General features: G+C 42.8%; 1 protein-coding gene across 1 annotated transcript; it reads right to left on the bottom strand.

Annotated features, from left to right (window-relative positions):
• Nucleotides 1–922: 922 nt before the first annotated feature.
• LOC148025068 (uncharacterized) lies at nucleotides 923–2,000 on the bottom strand. The gene is made up of 2 exons (XM_087693646.1): nucleotides 1,893–2,000; nucleotides 923–1,708 (listed from the first exon to the last, which is right to left on the bottom strand). Exons 1-2 carry the CDS (start codon nucleotides 1,998–2,000, stop codon nucleotides 923–925), a joined length of 894 nt encoding a protein of 297 aa, XP_087549772.1.
• Between the last annotated feature and the right edge of the window lie 19,274 nt (nucleotides 2,001–21,274).

The raw sequence follows: 21,274 nt of genomic DNA, 5'->3' as shown, positions 1-21,274 counted from the left end.
TGGTGGATTGGCTCCTACACTCCATCCATCGCACGCCCACGTACTCTTCTAATTGGCCGCAAAGGGTGCACTCCCCCTTGGGATGAGACATCACCTCCCTGGATAGAAAATTTGCCAACAAGATCCAATCTTATTATATATGATATTCAATTAGCTTGCGAGTACAATGCATGATTGATATTAATTTCAAATTACCGTTTGCTAAAAATCCACAATCGCCTGATCAATGATCTCAGATTGAAACTCGCCAAATCGTCGTACGTGTTCTATAGTCAATCGGCATTTGCATCTAATTGCCAACTTGCATTGAGAGCAAGGACATGGGACATGCTGATTAAGATACGCCTCGTGATCTTGAACAACAGGACCTTCTTCATTTTCCATCTTGTCTACGTTACAACAAACAATTTGTTTTTGTTATCATTCTTTTCTTTTCTTAGATTGTTATCATCTCCTTCCATCTCTCTCTTTTTCTATGACCTAGCATATAGTATCATAGAACACTAGTCTCTCTCATTCATTTTTCCCTCTCCTCTCCCTCTCTCATTTCCTTTTCTCTCTCCTCTCCCTCTCATTCCTCTCCTTCCCTCTCTCTTTTTTCTCTCTCCTCTCTCTCTCATTCCTCTCCCTCGCCCTCTCTCATTCCTTTTTCTCTCTCCTCTCTCTCATTACTTTTTCTCTCTCCTCTCTCTCATTCATTTTTCTCTCTCCTCTCCCTCTCTCATTGGCATGGGAGGTTGGAATACACAAGGAGGGAGGTTGGAATACACAAGGCTTACAATGCAAAGTCAGAACACTATAGGATAGAGCTGTAAAAAGACAGCTATCAATCAGGTGACACTTTTTGGATACTGACATGGGCTAACAATATAAGCAACTTGGACCAAGACCATTTCACAAGTTGCCTTATTAATGTTAAGTATCACTTTACTGGCTCCTTTACCCTAAATATACTTTTAACCTTCCCTTCAAAAGCTTCACGAACTCTTTTCAGTAGATATGGTGAAGTTGAGAAGCCTCCCACCAGTAGGATTGCCTTTATTCCATGGACCAGTTGTTCCTGTATCAAGTCTATAACCTTCTGAACTTTAGGATTCATTATGTGTTTCAAGTCCTGACATGATAATGTTAACTCCCCATATTCATGTTGAGGATACCCGGCTTTTAGATCCTCCTTGGACCACATGTCTGCAAGGGCGTGTGGCAAATCAATCTTAGCAAATGGTGTGTCCATTCCATCGAAGGTACACTTAATGGACTGCCATGCCTGTAACAAATTGAAATGGTAGGATGGATTTGTCTTCAGAAAGACAGGCAAACAAGGGATTTTGGCACTCAAGAAAGAGAGGAAATTCTCATCAACAAAGACACCACCTCCAAGGCATCCAGTACTCTTTGTAGCTTCCTTCACTTCAAAATTTGTACCAGGAACTTTCTCATGCACAACCAAATCAATAGTGGCTCCGACCACATCAACCACAACAAACCTTTCCCCTCCTCTAATGGACAGGAATCTAGCATTTTGGAGACAAGGCAAAGATGCAGCCTCTGGCTCCAGAACTACTCTTAATGGATGAAGGATTGCATCCTCTGAGCATGTTCTGCTTGACACTCCCTTGACCATACTAGCTTCCTGAGCACATTTCCTTATCTTTTTCTTGGCAACTTCTGCCCATATTGCTGGCACGGTAAGACACCATTGAATATCCTTCATCATCAATTGCCCACCATACCTGTCCCTCAGGTAATGAAGATAAATTGTGATATTTTCTTGAGGTAGTCGACGATGAGAGACTCAATTGAAAGGCCTTGAGGAAGAGCCTTCAATTTGAATTGACCTTTGTAAGGAGCTTATTCTGCTAGATATAACTTGAAACCACTCATGAAAGTACTTTCGCAAGGAAGCGATTGCGTGCATGCGACACTCGTCTTGATGGCAATCTCATAAGTAAGATAGGTGCTGTTAGGACTGTTTGAATCATCACCAGCTTCTGATCCATGTCGGGCTCTCTTCACTGGAGGTTGCAGACGATATTGATGTGGACGTCGAAGGTGAGGAGATGCGACGGTATAGCAAGTTGGTCTGCGTTTTGCAATAGGATACAAAGGAGGCCTCACGCTGTAGGGGCTAGTTGCGGTTGATGTCATGCATAGTTGTGGATGTTGTGCAAGGGCCATACCCTCTCTTGCTCTATTTGCCTATTATGTTTAACATCTTATCTCTTTTTCTCTCTCCTCTCATTCTCTCTTTTTTCTCTCTCCTCTCCCTCTCTCATTTCCTTTGGCTCTCTTCCTCTCCTTCTCTCATTTCTTCTCCCTCCCTCTCCCTCTCTCATTTCCCTATTATGTTTTCGTCTCTCCCCCCTCTCCCTCTCCCTCTCTCATTTTCTCTCTCTTTCTCCCCCTCCCTCTCTCATTTCCTCTCCCCCTCCCTCTCCCTCTCTTTAATTTCCCTCTCTTTCTCCCTCTCCCTCTCCCTCATTTCTTCTCCCTCTCTCATTACATACAAATTATACAGAAAATAAATAAAAAAGAGAGAGAATACACTCTCCCTCTCTCTTTCCCTCTCTCCCTCTCTCATTCCCTCTCTCTCTTCCTCTCTTTCTCTCTCATTTCCTCCCCCTCCCTCTCCCATTTCCTCCCTCTCCCTCTCCCTCATTTTTTCTCCCTCTCACATTATATACAAATTATACAAAAATTAAATAAATAAGAGAGAGAATACACTCTCCCTCTCTCTCGTTCTCTCATTTCATCCCCCTCCCTCTTCCATTTCCTCCCTCTCACTCTCCCTCCCTCCCCCATTTCCTCCCTCTCCCTCTCTCAATATATATACACAAATTATAAAAGCAAAAGGGAGAGGGAGAGAGAGAATGCACTCTCCCTCCCTCTCCCTCTCTCATTTCCTCCCCATCCCTCTCCCTCTCCTTCTCCCTCTCCCTCTCCCTCTCTTTCTCTTTCTCTCTCTCTCTCGTTTCCTCCCCCCTCCCTCTCCCTCTCCCTCTCTTTCTCTTTCTCTCATTTCATCCCCCTCCCTCTTCCATTTTCTCCCTCTCCCTCCCTCCCGCTCCCTCTCCCTCTCCCTCTCCCTCTCCCTCTCCCTCTCTTTCTCTCTCATTTCCTCTCCCTCTCTCAAAAGCAAAAGGGAGAGGGAGAGAGAGAATGCACTCTCCCTCCCTCTCCCTCTCCTTCCCCCTCTCTTTCTCTTTCTGTCCCTCTCTCATTTTGTCCCCCTCCCTCTCTCTCTCTTTCTCTTTCTCTCCCCCTCTCTTTCTCTTTCTCTCCCTCCCTCTCCCTCTCCCTCTCTTTCTCTCTCATTTCCTCTCCTAAACAAGCAAAAGAGAAAGAGAATTAAACCCTAAACAAGCAAAAGAAGGAGAGAATGGACTCACCGATGAAATATGGTGAGGGTTTGGCGGCTCCTCTTTGCGATGAAGGCTCCTCCTCTCCTTCGCGAACGACGATGGCGGTGGCGGCCGCAACAAGCCTTCTTCCTCTCCCTCTCTCACGACGGTCGCTCTCTCTCTCGCTCTCCCTCTCAAAACGATCGACGAAAATGCGCAAAATGAATTCGTGCTCGATTTCGGCCTATTTTTTTTCCTTGTGGGGCATCGCTATTTGCGTCACAAATAGCAACGCCCCTACCTGCATTGCTACCCGCCCTCACTATAGGTTTAAATCCTTGTAGTGATGGTCGAGAGAGGACACAACATTAAGTACAACGTTGAGCAGTCTGATGATATTTTAGATCATTGCATTCCCTCCGATCCTCTGTCAACTCTTGTTTCATCAACACCTCAGCTTTTTATTGTCTCATGCCTTCTGAGATGATGATCGAAGACAATAATTGGTGATGCTGCAAAGAAATTATTGTCCTCCTTATATTTCTTAGCAGCTCACAAAAGCTTGATGCTTTTGTAAGCGTTAAAAAAGCTTCATGACGTTTTTGTTCTCGATGTTTTTTATTAACAGCTTCATCTCGTCAAAATGCTTCAGAAAGCTTTATTTTTTGATACCCTGCTATGGCGTCAATGTTGACACCTTGCTTCATACTCTGTTTTTGTCTGCAAGTCAGTTCCCCCCCAGATCTTAGCCTTGCCTTTTGTGAAAAATCTTAAATCACAAGCAAATAACAACCATATTGGCTATCAACAATGTCTCTTATGGGGATAGTATTTATAGTATTTCAAACATAAACAAGGTCAGCTCTTATGTGATATCAAAGCCTATTCATTGGCATTTTCCTTAGTACTTTATCCTCAATGCTATCCTTGGAAAATGATAGAATCTTACAAGAAAATAATATAAAGGTCAGAAAGTTGTTTTGAGAGAGGAAAGAACTTTGTGTGGCCTCATTGAAATGAATACTAAACCTAGCAATGTTTTAATCAATATTTCAATCTCCCCTTTCACAATAGGAAATAGACTTGAAGAAGCATTGCTATGCCTCTCTTCACATAACTGATTCTTCTCATCAACAACAAGATACAATCCAGCATAACACTACAATGGTGATGGTCTGAAGTCAATGTATACAACATTGCACAATTGTTTGTGCAAATAGTATATGCATTATCGAGGCTATAGAGACATTTTCAGTCTTTTCCTTGAGGTCAAATCTCATGATCCTTAATGCTTTGGAAAAGAACCTCGTGCCCAATCACTCATGTAGTTCGCAAATTAGGTTCCATGCAATGCAATCAATCAAGCAATGCTTCCACACAAAACTTATGAATGCATTGAAAAAATTTGTGCCTAGCCTAACTATATGTGCTCGTGAGTCATGCAAATGCAAACACAAAAGAAACACACAAAGAAAAATAAACTCATAATGACACTCACTTAAAAGTTCAAAATCTTTGCAGAAAATTCCACCCTCAGGTTTGCAATGGTAGACGCATAGCGTCACGACATCCACCCCTTCCAAGCTTGCACATCCTCTGGATGGGCAACAACTACCCATCCTCATTACTGCCAAGCTCGATGGTCAATGCAATCTTTTCATCTTCTGATAAAGCATTTGCAATGTCCACATCTTCATCTTCATCATCCCTTGGCTCAAGTCCATCATAAATTGCATCATCTAACTCCTCGAATGCATAGGTTGCATAATCTCTTCTCTTGAATAATTTGATTCTCTTCCCTACAATTGGAATTTGCAAGGCCGTACCATCAAGTTTTGGTAGAGAATATGTAGCATTATCATGGACATGTTGCACTAAATAGGACCAAAACCATTGTTTGGAAACCTTGCGGATAGGATTATACTAGTTGTCTAGACTGATGTCATAGATCAACACCCAATCTCCCTCTTTTTTCTCTTTAGGCCTCAATGACTGCTATCAAAGTGGCCTTTATTGCGAATTATGTCCTCTTTGAGCTTTAGAATTTCTTTTTCAATATCTTCAGGTCTTCTTTCAAACTGACGAATACGAAGAGCCAAAAGATCTTCCCTAGTCATATCTTCTTATTGCCATGGTAAAGCACTCCAAGTAAGTGTACAAGTCTTTGTAGGCACGACTCCATACATTAACTCAACTAGCATATAACTTGTAGTCACATTGTGAGTAGTACGATTGGCCCATAAAGCATAAGGCAACAACCTAGGCCACTCTCAAACTCGTCCACTGCATGCTTTGGCCAAGGCTTGCACAATTGACAGATGGCCTCTTTCGCTCTTCCCATTGTCTTCTAGATTATATGCCAAAGTCAAAGCAAGTTTAATGCCAAGGCGGGAGAAAAACTCTCTAGCCTCATTAGCATCCAACTCACCTCTATCTGTAGTAACTTTCCCAATACATCCATACTTGCAAAAAACATCTTCCAATAGAAACATACAAACCACTGAAGTAGACTTTGTTCGTAATGCTCTTCCTTTCACTTGATTTGTGAGATCTTCGCATGCCAAAACAATATAGTGCATCTGCCATAAACCAACAGGTATAGTAATCAAATCAAGAACCCAATTGTAATGAATACATAGCGGGGTAGGTAGGATGAAGCTCATCTCTATGCCTTACTAAAGAGAACAACTGACAATCAGGGCATGTCTCAACAAATTGTGAGATATCTTTATACATTCCTTTCCACCAATAATGCCCTTTGATCTTCTCATAGGTCACCCAAATAGCTCAATGTGCAGCCTAAAGACTTTCATGGAATTCTTTCATGTTATGCACCTGTGAAGCTCTATCAGCTCTATCACAAACAACTCTCAATGGCCATCCTCCTCGCTTTCGTGGATGCTTCCAAACTAGACTACTTCACAATAAGAAACCATAAGCTTTTCTTCGAATTTTCTTGAAATCTGCATCAGTCCATCCATTCTATTTAGACATTGTGTTTAAAAAATGACCAATCTGCAAATACTCTCCTGTATACAAAGACTCATCAAAGCTTTCCAAAGCAGACACATGACAAATATGATCAGCATGCATGGCTGAAAGATTAGTCCCATCATCAATGCAAGAAAAATCCATATCTTCATACCTCGCTCATGAAAATATATTAGCTACTAGGTTGTCTTTACTTGCTATGTGCTTGAACTGAGGATTCATGGATTTTATGTACCCAATCCACCTAAGAACATGGCAATATATCTAGAGTAGAACAACTCATGATCATAGCTAGAAGAGACAAACAATCAATCTCAGCCACCACAACAGCCCCAATAAAGTACTCTGTGTCATTCTTGAGAGCCGTGACAACCCCCAAGATCTCTCTCTTAATTTGTGGATACATTCGTTGTTGCTCATTTAGAACTTTTTCCCCAAACCGAATAGCATACCTATTCCCATCTGCATCATCTTGGCCAACAACCCATCCAATGCCAATAGGACTAGTATCAACAGTAATCACAATAGGTTTTCCACACTCATAATGTGCCTTTCGAAGAGTCAGAATGGCTCTCAATAATTTCTTCAATTTCTGCATGGCTTTAGTATGTTTCATCTCCCAAGAAAAACGTTGCCCTTTTCTTAAGAGCTGATAAAGTTCATTTGCAATATGAGAAAAGTGACAAATCCAAATAAGATAAAACACAGAAGCTCCAAGAAACTTGCGAACCTCCGAAATAGAGGAGCAAGTTTCCACAATCTTTTCTATGGCATCAACCTTCGCAGTAGGAGAAGGCTTCCTACCATAATATCCACACATATGTCAAACAATCAGAACTTCTCTAGCACCAAAAATAGACTTCAAGACTAACAATGTCAAATTCACTTCTTCCAGTCTGCAAAGAATATTCTCAACATCTCTAATATATGAAGTCACCAAGAATCTGCATCCATATCATCTAAAGAATCATCTTTACCTTCTTCCAAACAACCATTGATAGGTAAGTCATCAATGAAAGGCATAATAAGCTCAGGGATAAAATATCATAGAACCTTGTTCATCCCCGTGGGAGCTTTCGCTCAACTGCCAAGACCCACGGACCGCTTATTGTTTCAAGCATTCCAAGCCAAACACTAATGGCTACCTCTCACATAGCCGACATGCCATCCATATCTATGGGTGTAGTGAGCTTACCTTCATGCCAATCGAGTTACCTCCTCTCCCGCACACTTCGGTAGCTTCACGATCCAAGTGCAAGCTTCAAGCAATCTCGATCCTCAAGCTCCATGCTCCAAGCTCCATAGCCGTGAGTAAGAGAAGAGAAGAGAAGAGAAGAGAAGAGAAGAGAAGAGAAGAGAAGAGAAGAGAAGAGAAGATAAGAGAAGAGAAGAGAAGAGAAGAGAAGAGAAGAGAAGAGGAGAAGATGGAGAGCTTCTCCTCCCCGGTCCCTCACCCTCATACACTCACTCCCTCACACTCTCACACTCCCTCTCTCAAGAGCACACACAAGCAAGGAGAAGAGAAAAAGAGAAGAAGAGGAGAGCCACTTTTGGCCACACACAAGAATGAGCTTCTCATTCACTTTTCAACTTTATATACAAAACCCTAAATCCCTTTTGGGCGGTCATCCCCTTCTCCCCTTTTTTATATGGTCGGCCATGGCCTAGGACCTCTTTTCCATTGTCCTCCTATCCTCCTAGCTTCCTTCCTACCGCCCATCTACCTTTACAAATTGCACGGGTGAGAGCCCGGCACTCTTAAAAGAAATCATGGTGCGCCTTGCACTTTTTTACAAAAGCATTGAGTTGCGCTTTTTCTTGTGCGCCTTTTTTCTTTATTTAGGACTTTTCTACACTTGTGTTTCTAGAGTTTTCTTGGCGCATCTTCTCTTCCGTTTCACTTTGCGTTGGTCTTTGTCTTCTGCTTTAGCTTTTCCACATTTTCCACCTTATTTGTCTAACAGTTAATATTACCCCCCTCCTAGACGAGTGCCAGTCCCATGGCAGTCATCGTCGTAGGTAGTAGGCTTTGGCTTGTACTGAATGTAACAATTCCCAACAGATAAAAACCTTTTTTAATAATAAATAAAAGCAAATTTTTTAAATTCCCTCCTTCTCCCCCAGCCGACGTCGTGCTGGAGGGGAGGGAGGGAATTCACGTTCAAGCAGCACGCTGGGGCTCATGTGGAGCCTTAGCCATACAGGCTGCCGTGTAAGGGAGGGAGGAACCTCTCCCTCCCCCTATTTAAATTAGTGGGGGCCAGAGGTTGAGGGAGCAAACGAAAATGGAGTGCTGTAGCCGTGATGCCGCTAGGAGAGGACGAGAGTGGGGAGGGAGAGACTGAACGCTGCCGGACTGACGTAGAGGAGGGAGAGAGGATTCTGAGAAGCCTATAAGGCCATAATGCTGCAGGCCATGTCAAGAGAGATAGAGGGGAGAGCATCATTTCCGTGTGGAGGTCGTGAGAAGGAGCAAGCCGCCATCTAAGCTCGAGGGACTGGGTCGTGAAGCCGCCGGTAGAAGGAAAACATCATCGTTGCCAATTCAGTTGCCCTCCTCTCATCCACGTGGTTCCACCACGTTATAGAAGCTTCGAGAAGCTTCTTAAAGATTCTAAGGGCTCTTCAAAGGCCCCCCTTCCCATGGTTTTTTTCCCCCCACAAAATTCTTAAATTCAATTAAGCCCCCTTTCCCTTGGAACCACACCTCCCCCTCACCCCCCGGTTTTGAAGCTCTAAAGCTTCTAAGAGGCCCTGAGCCCCTTTTTATTTTCCCTCTCGGTTTTAACCCTTTTTAGAGGGCCTTCCACCCTCCCTCGTGTCCCCTTTTTACACAGCCTTCCCCCCCCTCCCCCCCCGTGCCTAAATCTATAAGTCCCTTCTTGTGTTTGAAACCCCGTGTTTCACCCCCCCTCATATTCTTTTTTTAACACACATCCCTAAGCCCCTTTTTAATCCCCTCGTGTTTCCTTTTTCCTTACACACCCTTTTTCTTCCCCGTGCTATAAGCCTTCGCCCTTCACCTTTCCCCTTCACCCCAGGTTGAAATCCCTAAAGCCTTTACAACTCCGTGCCCCAAAACCTCTCCAAAAATCCCCCTTCCTATACCTTTTCCCCCCAAGCCCAAAGATCTCCCAAGCCCTTCATATGTTTTTTTTGAAACCACACTCACACACACCATTTTCACTGCGTATGAATCCCTATAGGGACTTTTCCTTTTAGGCTTTATAAACCTTTCCCTCTCCGAAGGGATAAGACCTTAAAGGTCTTATTACCCCCTTCTCGTAGTCAATTCCTTAATGGCTCCTTGCCTCGAAAGAAAGAAGAAGAGTATTGAAGCGGTGGTGGAATTCTGAAAAGGAGTGTAAAGCTACCTTCACGTTCGAAGGATTACAACTGCGATGCCGCCTAAGAAAGTCCAAGGAGTAGCTACGGGAGGGTCATCTCCCGGTATCCATGTGGATATCTCACCCCAAAACCAGGTTTTTCCTTCTTGATTTTATATCTATTTTAGTTCAATCATGCAAGATGAATTGTTAGGGAAAAGATATATTTTGTTATAGTTATTTACGGTGAAGGAATTTAGTTTAATTGAACATGCAAAATGGATAATGTATAAAACATAGTTTCCCTTTAAATAGCATTATGCAGTGAAATGAATTACGAGCAAGATTATCTACCCACTATAGTAGTATATTTTGGTCAAATCTTGAAGGTACAAAAAACTCCATCTTGCACCATTAACCCCTATTCTTTTTACAACGAATCATCATAGAAGGTGAAATTCATGAAAGGTTTCTTACGTTGCTTAAACTCTAGGAAGTTATCATTGCTAATTGCATATCTTAGCAAGGAAAAGATTGTTTATTTGGCATGATTTTTGTTCGCAAGGAAGATTAATTGAACTTACCTAGCCTCAAAGCATTAAAGTTTAGGACTGAAAAATCAATTGTCACATAGATAACAAATCATGCCGAGGTGATCTCGATACTACCCTCTAAAAGTTAGCCGAATAAATATAAACTTAGAAATACCTATGCTGCGAAATATTCATTGGGAATGATTTAAAATCCAAGAAACGTTTATACCTTCAATAGTTGCCCACCTTCCCTGATTGTAGGTTCAATAAATCATAATGTAAAAGAACTAGGGTTGTCCCTGAGGTTCTTAAAGAAAATAATAAAAGAAGACCCTAGGTCTAACAAACGTCAGCTTAAAGAAACTGAAATGGATTGTTTCATCATATATTACGATGCAGGACTTGTGCAGCAAGTACGAAGTCATATGGTCTTGTGATCGATTCACAAGAAGAAAAGTGAAATACCCTCAACAAGGATGGCAGATCCTTACGCATGTTATCTTGCAAAAGGATGTATTCTTGATATCCTTCTAAGTAAGGAAGGTTAAAAACCGGAAACTAAAGTATCCAATGAACTTTAGGGTTGACCAAGTTGGGTTAATAGGGTACGCCCTAACCCAGAATATAAAGGATCTTGCCAAGGTGCAAGGTACCTCGGATCGAGTGCTAGATGCATTCAAAAGGAGAGATTTCTTCCTTAGCAGTTTGCCAACAACAAGATCGATTAATGGAAATGTTTGTGCTTGTTAGAGATTTTAGAGCACTACTTGATTTATGAATTACAAATTAAAATGAATATCTATACTTCAGGTTGAAGGCCTGAAGGGAGAGGCAGCTTCAGTTACCCCCGACTGCCTGCCTGACCCTAACCAAGGGGGTTGTTGACCGCGCTGGGAACATGGACCGAACTCGCCGCGAGAGGTCTCTCCGTTGAGCTCTACTTGGAGCAGGAGCACGCTTGGGTGCCAGGGGGGACTTTGGCCATAAATCCCTCGCCTTTCGAGTCCTGCACAAGAGGGTAACAAGACTCGCGATTGGATCTCAAGGCCCGCATACTAGTCTATAGGCGGAAGCTTGGAATAGTGATCCCTGTGGATTACTAGATAGCCTTTGGGCGGATTATGGACAAGCCTACGGGCGGAACTCCTTGTATTTCAAAGATAAATATGATGATATTGTTTTTCTATGTCACGTGATAAGATTACGTGAAGGAACCAGTGCTTAACAGTTTAATTAAAGAAGCTGATTGTTACATGTCCAACTAACGTGTTAGATAATTACCTAATTGAAACAAGCCGAGGAAAGTGTGGAGGATGGGCCATGGGTCCGTCCTACGGTTGGGTGGTCCCAGTTGGCCGGGAACTTTTCTCAAATCTCGAAGAACAGCGGGATGATCGTCAAAGGACACGAACAACGAAACCGATGACCTAGAGTTATGTCTTAACCAATTTACATTGTTTTAAGGGAATGGAATGGGACTATGCCTTATGGCAGAGAGGTTGAGCTTTGCATCCCTCTCGTTTCCCATTCTCCTTGAACCAAGTGCAACATGAATCCGCTTCAGACCTGGGGTTTCTGCGTAAAGTAGTTCGCTTGGGTCCAACGCTAGTTGTTGTTAGAAAATGACTTATCAGGAAAACCCTAATTTCGGTCGATCGTAAGTGGGGAACGGCGAGAATACTTCTGCTACGTGGCAGACGCAGAAAACCCTAGATTGCAAACCCCGTAGCATTCCATGGGAGTGCTGGGCGGAGCTTTCTAAACATCCTTTTTGATGGACTGTTAAGACGTGTCCTGGATGATACTAGTGGATACGTTACAATTGGTATCAGAGCTGATCAACAACGTAATTATTTTTATGAAATCTCAATGAAATGAAGTAAAGAAATTGTTGCTGTCCAAACATTTCCTTACCTTTAATGATGTCTTGCAGAATTACGCAGCGTGCAACAAGTTTCTGGTATTTGGAGTCATGTTTATGACTGCAATGCATTCTCCGCTTTATCGACAAAGGGTTGAAATGATGAACATCCTAGAGTAGATTTATAATCCATCACCTTTGTACATAGAACGAAGATGGACGAGTGCTTCAGGAATCTACTATATAGCCACCCACCTGTTTGCTTATCTACAAACCAACCTAAAAAGGATCAAGTGGTTGGAAGACTTGAAAGTCGTGAAGCTGTTCGTTTTTGTGGAAGCTCACGTAAATTTGACTTTACATAATCAAGGTCAGAGGGTTGAAATGAACTCATATGTATATGAGGAAGTAACCCATGTAATCCTCGCCGACAGGATTAAAGTGTTGGGCCGCCATGAGAAGTATGGATTCCAACGGAAAGGATATCCTGAACTTCCAATGACTTACCGATTCTTGAAGATCCATGACCCAAAACCTTACTATTACACAGTTCCTGTAGATAAATGCAATACAACATTGTTCTCCCCAAACTAAATGTAACAATTGGTTTATCATCACATGAAATGTTGTATTCGAAAGGGCTATGCCCATGTAAATACAAATAAAGACTTCTTTTTATCAATGTCTGACTGTGCATAAGAGTTGATAAAAAGTTAAGTAGCTACATTATTTACGAGATAGCTGAATTAAAGATAAGCTAACGTCGATTATCATATAATAATGTTAAGAAAACCTTTATTCAGGTATAACCCCAGGTACAGGTTCCTAATTCGCCTCCTACATCAAGTAGTGATGTGATCGAGGAGAAAAAGTTCATTCTCAAGCAGATTAAGCCACCCGAGTTTGATGGGAGAGGCAGATTCGTCCAGGTTGATGCTGAAATTTGGATTGAATCCATGGAGGATTACTTCGAAGCAGCCAGTACTGCACCCGCCAATCAGGCTATGCTCGCCAAATTAAAACTCACCGGCGAAGCCAGACTTTGGTGGAAGCAATGGTGCAGGGATCAAGGGATTGCAGAGGGATCCGTTACGTGGGAGAAGCTGAAGAAAGCCGTGCAGGGAAGATATTTACCACTTGCATATCGCACGCAGAAAATGAACGAGTTCTACGAGCTAAAACAGCTAGGACTCACTCTTGACGCATACTACTCTAAATTCGTCTCACTTTTAAAATATGCGCCACAGATGGACATGACACAGCAGGTGTCCAAATTTTGTGCGGGCTTAAATCCACCAGTAAATACCCGTCTCGAATCTATGCATCCATCAGATCTTCAGGATGCACTCATTCAAGCAGTGCCTATAATTTAAGAGGTACAAGCTAGACCAAGGGGTAACAAAACTTGGTCCTATAATGACCCGAACAGAGGAGCATTCAGACCTTAAATGAAGAGAGTTCAAGGTCATAATCAGGGACAAAGAAAGAAAGCAAGGACGAATAACATCAACAACTTTTTTCCTACTCAAAGTAGTGGCCGAAACCTCCGTTGTTTCCACTGCAATGAACCCGGTCACTTCAAGAGGCAATGTCCCAAGCTTGGTGGAGGACATCGCCAAGCACCTTTTCAAGGAATAGGGCGTGGTCAAGGAGCCACTACCCAAGGAAGAGGAAGAACCGCTTGCATTGCCAATAGGCAAATGTGCGAAGGAGGGGAAGAAGAAGATCCGACCATGGAAGCAGAATTCGAAAGAGCGACAGTCCATGCTGCTTTACACAAGAAAGGGCCGAATCGCCAGTTCTCAGTGATTCAGACACCGTCGGACTATCAAGGTAAAGGTCTCAAAACCTTGATTGATTGTGGCAGTACGCATTCCTTTATCTCACTAGCATGTGCAAAAAGATTAGGAATAGCCACAATAGAAGCACCTACCCTACTTGTGGAATTGGCAAATGGTCGTGAGGTAACTTGTACCAGGCAAACTACTAAGGTGGAATTCTTTCTGGGAGGAAAGAAGACTTTGGTTAAATTCAGAGTCATGAATTTAGGTAACCATGAGTGTCTACTCGGAATGGATTCCAACGACCCCCACATTCACTGTGGAAAGGGTCAAGTTTCTTTTTGAAACTCCGAAAGGGAATTGGTCACAACTCAAGGTGAGGAAGGAGTGCCAAGAATCCAATTGGCCAAAGTATCTCGGATCATAAAAGGAGTCAGAAAAGGATTACCTGTTTACTTGATCAAACTCAACAAGTTAGATCAAAAGCAAGAGTCTCATGAAGGACCTTCTTGGCTAAAGGAATACACAGACGTATTCCTTGAAGAGTTGACCGAACTTCCGCCTCAAAGAGAGGTGGATCATGAGATTAGGTTAGTACATGGAGCTGCGCCAATTGCCAAGAGACCTTATAGAATGTCCATACCAGAAGCAATTGAGCTGAAGGAACAACTCAAGCAACTGTTAGATCACGGCTACATCCGGCCTAGCAATTCACCGTGGCGAGCTCCAGTACTATTCCAAAAAAAGAAAGATGGGACACTTCGACTATGTATTGATTACCGAGGGTTGAATCAATCAACAGTCAAGAACAAGTATCCTATTCCTAGAATAGATGAGCTTCTTGATCATCTTCAGGGTGCGAAGATCTTCTCCAAGATTGATCTTAGGTTAGGTTACTATCAGATAAGGATCAAGGAAGAAGATATCCCAAAGACGGCCTTCAATACAAGATATGGGCACTTTGAGTTCCTGGTTATGTCATTCGGGCTTACGAATGCATTTGCCACCTTCAATAGATTAATGCAGGATATCTTTAGGCCATATCTTGATGATTTCATGCTTGTCTTCTTCGATGAAACTTTAGTCTATTCTAAACAGGAAGAAGATCATGAACCTCAACTTCGGATTGTCCTTGAGACAATGAGGTCACATAAGTTATATGCTAAAATGAAGAAGTGTGCATTCTTCAAGCGTCAGATTGAATATCTGGGATTCATAGTATTATCAGAAGGAATAGCAGTGGACCCAGCCAAGGTCAGAGATATGCTTGAATGGCCAACACCAGTATCTGTCAAAGAAATACGCAGCTTTCTTGGATTGATAGGATGGTATAGGGTCTTCATAAAAAACTATGCTTTGATTGCAGCACCTCTGACGGATTTACTAAAGAAGCAAACTTCCATTACATGGTCAACTCCCGAACAAAATAGCTTCGATAGATTGAAGCAAAGTTTGGTATCAGCACCTATTTTAAAACTTCCAGACCTCAATAAGGAGTTCGAGGTAGTAACAAATGCTAGCATTCATGCCTTGGGGTGTGTACTTATGCAAGAAGGTCATCCAATAGCATACTCTTCAAGGAAATTGAAGAACCATGAAAAGAATTATGCTACGCATGATCTGGAATTACTAGCTGTCATCCATGCTCTAAAGCTTTGGAGACGCTACCTATTGGGTAACATGTTTACTCTAGTAACCGGCCATAAGAGTCTCAAATGGATCTTTACCCAGAACGAGATCAACATGAGGCAACATCGGTGGATTGAAGTGTTGGAGGAATATGGCTTTGAAATCAAGTACCAACCAGGGAAAGAGAATGTAGTTGCCGATGCACTTAGTCGCAAGGCATTCCTAAATTCCCTAATCTTGTAGAATCCATCAATGGCCAGATCTCTAGCTACAAAAGTATCTATGCCAAACAACCCTATACTTGAGTTAGCTAGAGAGGAAGCATGCTACGATTTGGCCTACCAAACAATGCTAAAGGAAATCTCTACCAAGGAGCAGAATCAAAAGTTGCAAGCTAAGTATCAGGAATTTTCCATTGATCATGCACTTGTCTACTACAAAACAAGGCTATGTATACCAGCAAGCCAGTCACTTAAGCAGAAGATAATGTGGGAAGCTCATGATTCCCCTTTCGCAGGACATCCTGGCTATGCTAAGACTCTTAATGTAGTTAGGAAGAGCTACCATTGGGAGAGGCTCAAAGGTGACGTTCTCAAATATGTTAATGAGTGTTTGTCTTGCCAACGTATCAAAGCCGAACAAGTCATGATGATAGGGAAACTGCAACCACTTGACATCCCCCAAATGAAATGGGGATTCATGAGTATGGATTTTGTTGTAGGCCTACCCCAAATCCAGGGAGGATACAATTCCATCATGGTTGTGGTTGACATGCTTACTAAGGTTGCACACCTTATTCTGGTAAAGACAAACTATAAAGCCTCCGACATTGCAAGATTTTTTATCAAAGAGATATTCAAACTACATGGTTTACACAGAAGAATCATTAGTGATTGTGATTCTCTCTTCACATCACACTTCTGGAGAGCTATCTTTGAAGCTATTGGGACTCAATTATGTTTTAGCACTGCCTACCATCCCCAAATGGATGGCCAAACAAAGCAAGTAAATCAAGTCATCGAGGATATGCTTAGGGCATACTGTTGTTGAGAGCCAAAGAGGTGGATTCAATACTTGCCGTTGGTTGAATTTACCTACAATGCTTTGTATCAGCAAAGCATTCAGATGACCCCTTTCCAAGCATTGTATGATCATGACTGTCGAAGTCCCCTAAATTTCTCTAATCCAACCCTAAGGGTTGAAGCGTCAAGGCAGATGTTGGAGGAGATGGATGATCAAATAAAGTCAATAAGACAAGACATACAAGTGGCCAAGGATAGACAGAAGGCATACGTAGATTTGAAGCGTCAAGAAAGAGTCTTCGAAGAAGGAGACATGGTCTTCATTCGCGTACGCCCTAAAAAGAGTTATCTATCCCTAGGAGATTGCAAGAAGCTAAGTCCAAGGTATTGTGGGCCGTACAAAATCCTCAAATGCCTAGGACCTAATGTTTATAGATTGCAACTCCCTGAGAACCTAAAGGTTCACAATGTATTCCATATCAGCCTATTGAAAAAATATGTACCCAACCCTAACCATGTACTTGATGACCAACAAATTGTAATGCCTAGTCAAGGAGTCCTTGAGCTAAGGCCTGATAGGATCTTAGATGTTAGGGAGAGACAATTAAGATCCAGAACCTTGAGATCATGCCTCATCCAGTGGAAAGATTATCCCGAAGAGGATGCCACTTGGATAGAAGAAGAGACTCTCAACCACCAATATCCCCAGTTTATCTCGAGATGAGGGCATCTCGATTCCTCTACGGTGGAGAGAATGTAACAATTCTGAACGGATAAAAACCTTCTTTAATAATAAATAAAAGCAAATTTTTTAAATCCCCTCCTTCTCGCTCAACCGACGTCGTGCTGGAGGGGAGGGAGGGAAGCCACGTTCAAGCAGCAAGCTGGGGCTCATGTGGAGCCTTAGCCATGCGTGCTGCCATGTAAGGGAGGGAGGAACCTCTCCGTCCCCCTATTTAAATTAGTGGGGGCCAGAGGTTGAGGGGGCGAACAGAAACAGAGTGCTGTAGCCGTGACGCCGCCAGGAGAGGACGAGAGTGGGGAGGGAGAGACTGAATGCTGCCGGACTGACGTAGAGGAGGGAGAGAGGATTCTGAGAAGCCTATAAGGCCATAATGCTGCAGGCTGTGTCAAGAGAGATAGAGAGGAGAGCATCATTGCCGTGTGGAGGTCGTGAGAAGGAGCAAGCCACCGCCTAAGCTCGAGGGACTGGGTCGTGAAGCCGCCGGTATAAGAAAAACATCGTCGCTGCCAATTCAGTCGCCCTCCTCTCATCCACGTGGTTCCACCACGTTTACAGAAGCTTCAAGAAGCTTCTTGAAGATTCTAAGGACTCTTCAAAGGCCCCCCTTCCCGTGGTTTTTTTTTTCCCCCACAAAATTCTTAAAGTCAATTAAGCCCCCTTTCCCTTGGGACCACACCCCCCCCCCCTCACCCCCCGGTTTTGAAGCTCTAAAGCTTCTAAGAGGCCCTAAGCCCCTTTTTATTTTCCCTCCCAGTTTTAACCCTTTTAAAGGGCCTTCCACCCTCCCTCGTGTCCCCTTTTTACACACCCTTTCCCCCCCCTCCCCGTGCCTAAATCTATAAGTCCCTTCTTGTGTTTGAAACCCCGTGTTTCACCCCCCTCATATTCTTTTTTTAACACACATCCCTAAGCCCCTTTTTAATCCCCTCGCGTTCCCTTTTTCCTTACACACCCTTTTTCTTTCCCGTGCTATAAGCCTTCACCCTTCACGTTTCCCCTTCACCCCGTGTTCAAATCCCAAAAGCCTTTACTACTCCGTGCCCCAAAACCCCTCCAAAAATCCCCCTTCCTGTACCTTTTACCCCCAAGCCCAAAGATCTCCCAAGGCCCTTCATATGTATTTTTTGAAACCACACTCACACACACCATTTTCACCGCGTATGAATCCCTATAGGGCCTTTTCCTTTTAGGATTTATAAACCTTTCCCTCTCTGAAGGGCTAAGACCTTAAAGGTCTTATTATCCCCTTCTCGTGGTCAATTCCTTAACGGCTCCTTGCCTCGAAAGAAAGAAGAAGAGTATTGAAGCGGTGGTGGAATTCCGAAAAGGAGTGCAAAGCTGCCTTCACGTTCGAAGGATTACAATTGCGATGCCGCCTAAGAAAGTCCAAGGAGTAGTTGCAGGAGGGTCATCTCCTGGTATCCATGTGGATATCTCACCCCAAAACCAGGTTTTTCCTTCTTGGTTTTATATCTATTTTAGTTCAATCATGCAAGATGAATTGTTAGGGATAAGATATATTTTGTTCTAGTTATTTACAATGAAGGAATTTAGTTTGATTGAACATGCAAAATGGATAATGTATAAAACATAGTTTCCCTTTAAATAGCATTATGCAGTGAAACGAATTACGAGCAAGATTATCTACCCACTATAGTAGTATATTTTGGTCAAATCTTGAAGGTATTAAAAAATCCATCTTGTACCATTAACTCCTATTCTTTTTACAACGAATCATCATAGAAGGTGAAATTCATGAAAGGTTTCTTACGTTGCTTAAACTCTAGGAAGTTATCATTGCTAATTGCATATCTTAGCAAGGAAAAGATTGTTTATTTGGCATGAGTTTTGTTCGCAAGGAAGATTAATTGAACTTACCTAATCTCAAAGCATTAAAGTTTAGGACTGAAAAATCAATTGTCACATAGATAAAAAATCATGCCGAGGTGATCTCGATATTACCCTCTAAAAGTTAGCCGAATAAATATAAACTTAGAAATACCTATGCTGCGAAATATGCATTGGGAATGATTTAAAATCCAAGAAACGTTTATACCTTAAATACTTTCCCACCTTCCCTGATTGTAGGGTCAATAAATCGTAACGTAAAAGAACTAGGGTTGTCCCTGAGGTTCTTAAACAAAATAATAAAAGGAGACCCTAGGTCTAACAAACGTCAGCTTAAAGAAACTGAAATGGATTGTTTCATCATATATTACGATGCAGGACTTGCGCAGCAAGTACGAAGTCATATGGTCTTGTGATTGATTCACAAGAAGAAAAGTGAAATATCCTCAACAAGGATGGCAGATCCTTATGCAAGTTATCTTGCAAAAGGATGTTTTCTTGATATCCTTCTAAGTAAGGAAGGTTAAAAACCAGAAACTAAAGAATCCAGTGAACTTTAGGGTTGACCAAGTTGGGTTAATAGGGTACGCCCTAACCCAGAATATAAAGGATCTTGCCAAGGTGCAAGGTACCTCGGATCGAGTGCTAGATGCATTCAAAAGGAGAGATTTCTTCCTTAGCAGTTTGCCAACAACAAGATCGATTAATGGAAATGTTTGTGCTTGCTAGATATTTTAGAGCACTGTTTGATTTATGAATTACAAATTAAAATGAATATCTATACTTCAGGTTGAAGGCCTGAAGGGAGAGGCAGCTTCAGTTACCCCCGACTGCCTGCCTGACCCTAGCCAAGGGGGTTGTTGACCGTGCCGGGAACGTGGATTGAACCCGCCGTGAGAGGTCTCTCTATTGAGCTGTACTTGGAGTAGGAGGACGCTTGGTTGCTAGGGGGGGATCTGGCTATAAATCCCTCGCCTTTCGGGTCCTGCACAAGAGACTAACGTGACTCAGGATTGGATCTCAAGGCCCGCATACTAGTCTATGGGCGGAAGCTTGGAATAGTGATCCCTGTGGATTACTGGATAGCCTTCGGGTGGATTATGGACAAGCCTACGGGCAGAACTCCTTGTATTTCAAAGATAAATATGATGATATGTTAATAAAGAATTTGTTTGATATTATTTTTCTATGTCACGTGATAAGATTACGTGAAGGAACCAGTGCTTAACGGTTTAATTAAAGAAGCTGATTGTTACATGTCCAACTAACGTGTTAGATAATTACCTAATTAAAACAAACCGAGGAAAGTGCGGAGGATGGGCCATGGGTCCATCCTATGGTTGGGTGGTCCCAGTTGGCCGGGAACTTTTTTCAAATCTCGAAGAACAGCGGGATGATCGTCAAAGGACACAAACAACAAAAGCGATGACCTAGAGTTATGTCTTAACCAATTTACGCTATTTTAGGGGAATGGAATGGGACTATGCCTTATGGCAAAGAGATTGAGCTTCGCATCCCTCTCGTTTCCCATTCTCCTTGAACCAAGTGCAGCGTGAATCGGCTTTGGACCTAGCATTTCTGTATGAAGTAGTTCGCTTGGGTCCGACGCTAGTTGCTATTAGAAAATGACCAATCAGGAAAACCCTAATTCCGCGGTCGATCCTAACTGGAGAACGGCCAGAATACTTCTGCTACGTGGTAGACGCGGAAAACCCTAGGTCACAAACCCCGTAGCATTCCATGGGAGTGCCGGGCGGAGCTTTCTAGACATCCTTTCCGATGGACTGCTAAGACGTGTCCTGGATGATACTAGTGGATACGTTACACTGAAGACGTGGGTGGAAGGGACATTGATGGTTGCCGTAGAGGAGTGTTGGTGGTGGTGTGGAGAAAGGTCATTGGGAGCACGTTGGTGGCCTAGGTGGCTTGTGGTAGGGTTGTTGGAGTTGGTGGTAGGGTTGTTCTTTGTTGGGGATTACACTGATGGCCAGCACAAGTGTTGGTTTGTTGGGAATTTTGCACATGACGATTTGTGGCGAGTTTGCAGGATGATAAAGGATAAGAATTCAGAGTTGGGTGTCGATGAAGAGCAAACGACACTTTCGTTAGAGTCTTCAATACCTACAATTGAAAACCTCTCATAGATGATCTCTCCCTAGGGGGAGTGCTAGTCTTCTCTATCGTGCACAACAGATAG

Source organism: Lygodium microphyllum, chromosome 15 (assembly GCF_053477565.2).
Source record: "Lygodium microphyllum isolate KBCC chromosome 15, Lygodium_microphyllum_v1.1.10, whole genome shotgun sequence".
Classification (NCBI taxonomy): domain Eukaryota; kingdom Viridiplantae; phylum Streptophyta; class Polypodiopsida; order Schizaeales; family Lygodiaceae; genus Lygodium; species Lygodium microphyllum.
Note: the sequence above shows the minus strand (reverse complement) of the source record. Positions and strands in the feature narration are given on the sequence as shown.

What these genes read in the sequence shown, in the direction of transcription:
- LOC148025068 (XM_087693646.1), bottom strand. Translation starts at nt 2,000, where the DNA reads ATGGATCAGAAGCTGGTGATGATTCAAACAGTCCTAACAGCACCTATC. An exon ending in GCAATCGCTTCCTTGCGAAA is followed by an intron (nt 1,709 to 1,892) that starts GTACTTTCATGA and finishes TTGATGATGAAG; the next exon opens with GATATTCAATGGTGTCTTAC.